The 6,363-nt window shown below is 41.7% G+C and overlaps 1 protein-coding gene across 1 annotated transcript; it reads right to left on the reverse strand.

Annotated features, from left to right (window-relative positions):
- Positions 1–2,916: 2,916 nt before the first annotated feature.
- Positions 2,917–6,102, reverse strand: rpl38.L (ribosomal protein L38 L homeolog). The gene is made up of 5 exons (NM_001093847.2): positions 6,073–6,102; positions 5,881–5,907; positions 5,176–5,236; positions 4,075–4,197; positions 2,917–2,983 (listed from the first exon to the last, which is right to left on the reverse strand). Exons 2-5 carry the CDS (start codon positions 5,881–5,883, stop codon positions 2,958–2,960), a joined length of 213 nt encoding a protein of 70 aa, NP_001087316.1. The 5' UTR covers positions 5,884–5,907; positions 6,073–6,102; the 3' UTR covers positions 2,917–2,957.
- Positions 6,103–6,363: the final 261 nt, after the last annotated feature.

Here is a 6,363-nt window from a genome sequence, read left to right on the forward strand (position 1 = left end):
CACAACTTACCTGCTGCTTTCAAAGTAAAATTCCCAAACTTGGTTCCCCTTTTATTGGCCACCAGTGGGATAACCCGACTAGCTGGAATGGGTCAGAGCTACAACATGGAGATGGCCACTGCTCCTGTATAACTATAACAAACAAGGGAAAGTTGTGCTCAAAAACATTAAGCAGGGGTGCAATGAGGTTGTGACCACAAAATTCACATGGACTAATACAAGAAGTCGTCTGCTTTCAACCCATTATCAATATATTAAGAACAGTGAAACATTTTGTGCCTTAAAGAGATACTGAGACATTCGTATAAAAATGTGTCAGTATGAAGTAAATGCTGCATCCGGAATATTCTCCTCAGAGCCCTCCACAAACCCCCGCTCACCTGACAATTCTAAATGATCTTCTCAACAGTTTCATCGAAGCTGGGCTTCCATAGGCCGATTACGAATCAAAAGAGGACTTCAGCCTACGGAAGGATCACTCTGCCCACAGCCCTGCGTTACTGAAGCAATCCGAAAGATCCGTTAGCTGTGTCAGCTTGTCTGCTGCATCCCCGGTGTGGCCAGTTCCTACACTCAAACTTGCTCTGATTTATTAAAGACAATGTATGGTCGAAAACTATAATCTTTCCTAGGCTTTGTGGAAAGATTATAAGGTAATTTGTAATTGGAATGCATAATTTTTTTTTTTTTTTTTTACAGTTTTGCTGCTATAATAGCCGTTAGCTTGCCTGTCCATGCATTCCCCCAGAAATCCTCACAGCCCGTGGCCATCTCATCTGCCTAACCCGCCCACCCATACACTTTCTTTACAAGTGTACTGAACTGAATCTGGGGGAATGCACTGACAGGCAAGCTAACAGCTATAATAGCAGCAAAACTAAGGAAAAAAAAAACCAATGCATTCCTATTACAAATAACCTTATAATCTTTCCCCAAAGCCTAGGAAAGATTAGTTTTAGACCATACATCCCCCTTTAAGATGTATAGGCAAATACAAGGTAATCTGCACTAAACCCATTATCAATATATTTAAGACATTGTGCATACAGCTACTAAAAACACTTACTTTGTGGTCACTGCCTCATTGCACCGCCTAATGGTTTTAAAAATCAGTGGTGAGCACAACTTTCCCTTGTTTGCCGTTTAATATGTTCCCACTATACCATCTAATACCAGACAGCATTGTATACCATCTAATACCAGACAGCATTGTATATTTTTCTACTTTCCATCTATTTTGTCTCGTGTTTCACAGTAATATATTTAAGCAATATACATTCACAGGATTTAGTTTGACCTTTAGCTGTAACACATCAGAATGCAGCAGAGCATTAAGGGCTCTAACACACGTGCAGTTTTTCCTGCGCTCCGCTTTCTTCCGTTAAGCCGCAGGAGTAGATGCACTCAATTATTGTGAAGGGAGCTGTACTCACTCACAGATGTATGCGCCGAACATAGGTGAAATGCAACATGCTGCATCCCACCTGCGTTTGTTCCTTACATGTGTGTGTGCGCATCTACTCCTGCACTCCTCTGCGGCTGAACGCGTAACGCAGGGGAGCACAGGAAAAACCACCCAGTGTAAGAGCCCTTAAAAATTAAGTTCACTTCCATTTTGCATAAAAAAATAAAATGTCGGCTGATCAAGTGATTGGCAAATCTGACCAGATTTGCCATAAATTCTGAAAACTACAGTTGCCAAACGCACTGAAGTCAATGGCCATTTTTTCACGACCGTTTACTATCCATTAGTCTATGGCTGTTTTCTCTGCAAAATATTTCACTCATCCCTACTAATTAACACTATGGGTTGCACCTAGCACTCCATTTTTTTGTTTTAATTTTAAATTGAATGCCTGCTTCTTAAAGGAGAAGGAAAGCCCCAGGGCGCAAAACCCCTCCCCCCCTCCCGTGTATTGCCCCCCCTCCCTCCTCCCCCCTGGCCTACCCCTCCCGCTGGGCAAATGCCCCTAACTTGTTACTCACCCCTCTGCGCAGGTCCTGTCCACGGAGTTCACAGTCGCCATCTTCTCCCACGCGCGTCTTCTGGCGCATGCGCAGTAGGAACAGGTACCGGTACAGCTCTATTGCGCATGCGCCGAATGTCACGAAGTTTTACAATTTCATTTCGTGACATTCGGCGCATGCGCAATAGAGCTGTACCGGTACCTGTTCCTACTGCGCATGCGCCAGAAGACGCCGGTCAGAGCAGGAAGAAGACGCGCGTGGGAGAAGATGGCGACTGTGAACTCCGTGGACAGGACCTGCGCAGAGGGGTGAGTAACAAGTTAGGGGCATTTGCCCAGCGGGAGGGGTAGGCCAGGGGGGAGGAGGGAGGGGGGGCAATACACGGGAGGGGGGAGGGGTTTTGCGCCCTGGGGCTTTCCTTCTCCTTTAAAGAGGTTGTTCACCTTCAAATACTTTTTTCCTGTTTTGTAGTTTTCAAATAATTCACCAGAAATATTTTCAATTACTTTACATGTTCTATTTGTGACTGGTTTTCTAATACTGAAGCTTAATTTCTTTAGCAAATATCTCTAAAGCAGCTCTGGAAAGGGTTACAGACTAATGTTTTTTTAACATTGTTGTATAGACAGCCATCTCAGGCCATTTTGCCTGATTCTGTGCTTTTAAAAAGAGCCAGCATGATAAGCTATTTTTTCTTCAACTCAACTGAAGGAGTGGGAATTGGATTTTTAATAGTGAATTCTATTCTCATATCTCTAGGGGAGGGGGCAGGGGGAATCAGGCAAAATAGCCTTTTGCTGTCCATGATCTGACAAACACTGGAACCAAACTAACCTTAGCTGTGGTAATTGGTAATATACATCTTGGCAGGCACATGCATTAAATGTATATCGACATGCACAGCAAAGATGCAGACATTAAGCTGAGAAAGGGAAAAAAAACCACAGATTAGCATTTTTAGACTTTTATTGTACAACAGAAAAGCAGATTTACTTCAGTTCCTTCACAGACAGACCTGGAAAAGAAAAAGAAACCAGTTACCTCTTGCATAGTAATATTCATCTATGATTAATGAGCGGCATCACTAGAATAATTGGCGTTCCTATAAGGTGACTTGTGTAAACTGTTGGAAATTGAGTATTTGGCATGTTTCACACATCTTCAAAAAGCTGCTCTGCAAAAAGATTCAGTTCATTGTGTAGTGCCATCAACGGACCATTTAGGGTTACAGTCCTCATCCTATTAAATCAGTGCTTCCAAATCCAGAGAAACTATACTACCCACCTGCAAATGTGGGAGTGACTCCCCTTATAATCATAACAAACTGACCCTCCATATGATCTGCTGATTAAGCTACAGATTAAGTAATCAAATATGTAGGCACTTCTGTAAAACTGGCACTTACATAGATTCTAATGGAAGCCACACTGGAAAAGATTTGTTATTATATAGCATCAGACACCAACATCAGTTATTCGCTGTAGCATTTTTAGCATTAATTTGAGAGAACTTTTTTCAAACTGCAACATGAAAACTGAGAAGAACCAGATTTTTAAAGCTACACTCACTGGACTTGCTTACCTTGAAGACAGGGCCATTTCAAAATATCTGAAAATGATCCTGCAGTGTTCCACCGTACGTGAAGCTATATTACTCAAGCATCACTAGCAACATGCCATTCAAGAATGAAACAAGGGTTTAACATCAAAGCACAAAATCATAACCGCAGGAAGTAAATTCAGCTGCAGCACATCTTTTATTCTGGCTATGCACCATATATTGTCATCATGAAGCATAAGCAGATTAAATGTTCAAACATGCCCTATTTCTGGACCCACAGATAGGCATAGTACATACATATCGCTTTGGAGCAGTGGGCCACCATACATGTACCAATAATCATACCAAAATCTTACATGTATGACCAACTTGACAGCAGTCATGCCATGTCCATGTGGTTGACAATGATTCAACTACTGCAAGTGCTCTTATTACCAGCTACCACTGCAGCTTGTCCAGAACTAGCACTATTTGGATGTATAACATAAAACCTTAACCCTAAAAAACAAGGTTGTTCTGACTTACACTGCTTGATTCTACACTTACCAGGTGGTAGAGACTGTTTCAGTTTTTCTGCCTTCTCTTTGTCTGTAATGACCAGAGTGTACAGGTATTTGCTGCAGCGCACCTTGAACTTAACATTGTCTTTGTTTTTCTTGATCTTGACAGCTGGAGAAGAAGTTACAATTGCTATTAGATATGCACATGTATGACAGACTGATTAACAAGGTTACATACATGCCTTGCATTGAAACAGTTTATTGCTAATGCAGTGAGGATGATGCTGCAGATTCTATGGTTCAAGCACGGTCTATGCCACATGTTTAACTAGCAACTTGCAGCAAAGTCAAAGTGAATAGCCTTTAGACTATTTAACTTTGAAAAAAGTATAGTATTTACAGTACTGGGCAAATTATTAGCACTTAGTCCATTCATTTATAATTTGTTGCTTGGAACTCAAAGTGCCATCGATGCTGTTTAGAGTGGTTCAACACTTTTACTTAAAGGTCAATTCGTGGGTAAAAATATGTATCCCCAACCAAAGGTCCGGGCTAATAGAGCCCGCATTCAGGTTGAGTGTAACAGTAGTTAAAAAAAAAAAAAAAAAAGATGCCCGTCCGTCAGCGTTACGCTACCCGCACCCGAAGCCATGTTGTATCACTCGCATGCGCCCTCACGCTTGATGAGCAATTCAGGGTAGCATTTCATTATGCGCATGCGAGTGACTGGACATGGCTGCTCGCACCGGGAGCGGGTAACCTTAGCGATGGCATTTAAAGGGAAAAAAACTACCGTTATCCCCAACTCAAATGCGGGCTCTATTAGCCCGCACCTTTAGCTGGGGGTAACATTTTTACCCAACAGGTGTTCTTTTATACAGTAAAAAACATGCAAGCATGTAAGATGCTACAGGGCTAATTACATTGTGATGCTAAATGCACTAGTTTCAAAAATTGCGAAGTACCAATCTATATTTACACTGTGACAAAATTTGGAGGCACAGATCTCCACTGATAAAGGGCTGTGGTTGCCCTGGACTGTTAGAAACTTTAGTTATCTACAAACAGGTACAACAGACTTATGTACAGCTAAATAGAGAAACCACTTTGCCACAACACAAGTCTTCATAATTAGAGACAAACTTACATTTTGCATCTTTTCTTCTGGCTGTCAGTAGGAAGTCTTTGATCTCTTCAATTTTGCGAGGCTTCATAAAAGACAAAGACGTTACTCAGGATCAGATAGTATAAGTCTAAAATTTTAAAAGGTTGTGGTTCACTTTAAGTTAACTTTTAGTGGTGTCCAGTTCTGAGCAGATTTACTTTTACAATTGGTCTTCATTATTTTTTTATTTATAGTTTTTCAATGATTTGACCTCTGATTCTTTCCAACTTTCAAATGGGGGTGGGGGTCTATACCTAGTCTGTGAAAGCATAACCTTAGATTGTAAGCTCCACTGGTGTAGGGGACTGTATAAACAAACTCTGTAGAATGTCAATGTTCTCTGTAAAGACCAATATAGAGAATTGCGATAGCCGCTAGAGAACACACTTCGTATGGGAGAAAAGGTGTGCAATATCAACAGTTACTCCAGGAGCTCAGTACTTCGAACCAATCATCGCCCCACCCCCCGTTGTGTGCAAGAAAATTGGAATACGTAGTTCTGAAAGATTTTACAGCCTGTTACTTGCACGTGGGCTGGGAGGAACACAGGGTACCTGAGGTCACTTTAACAAACTCCGGACACTCAAACAATGAGTCTGGCAAAATACTCTTCATACTACTCGCTTTCCCCGTACCTCAAATTGACACCATACAACCCTCCCACGGATATTATGAAAGACCGCTTACCATGATGTACGAGTATCTCCCTGGGATCTGTAGAGCACAAACAAAGCGTTAACCTTCAAGGGCCACGAGAATCGTACAAATACCAACACGTACATCAGCACACACCCACTCGATATGCCGAGACGATGCCACACAACAATCACCCAAACGAAACCCAAGGATGGCAAAGGATTCTCAACACACCATACTCACCCAAAGAGATCTCTGGCTAAAAAGGAAAAGGAGCGTCACTTCCGGATTCTTAGACTTAAACCACCTACGGAATCCAGCGAGGGACAAACCTCTAAATTATCGCGTGTTTACAGACGTATTGAGGGGTAATAGACGGTAGTCATTTTTGTGCCAGTTACAAATCAGGTTTCCTATTATTTTCAGTTTCGTTATAGATTCGAAAAATCTCCTGCCGACTTAACCATACGTTTACAGGAAATATTGGGAATACATTATATCCGTATTATCTTGGTTTGCTTATTCTTATTTTTT

This window comes from Xenopus laevis, chromosome 9_10L (assembly GCF_017654675.1).
Source record: "Xenopus laevis strain J_2021 chromosome 9_10L, Xenopus_laevis_v10.1, whole genome shotgun sequence".
Taxonomy (NCBI): Eukaryota; Metazoa; Chordata; class Amphibia; order Anura; family Pipidae; genus Xenopus; species Xenopus laevis.

Bases quoted from the DNA above. Each gene is read 5' to 3' on its own strand.
- rpl38.L (NM_001093847.2), bottom strand. The intron at 4,198-5,175 runs GTAAGTTTGTCT...CTTCTTCTCCAG, and splicing joins CAGAAGAAAAGATGCAAAAT to CTGTCAAGATCAAGAAAAAC. The intron at 2,984-4,074 runs GTAAGTGTAGAA...TTTCTTTTCCAG, and splicing joins GAAACAGTCTCTACCACCTG to GTCTGTCTGTGAAGGAACTG.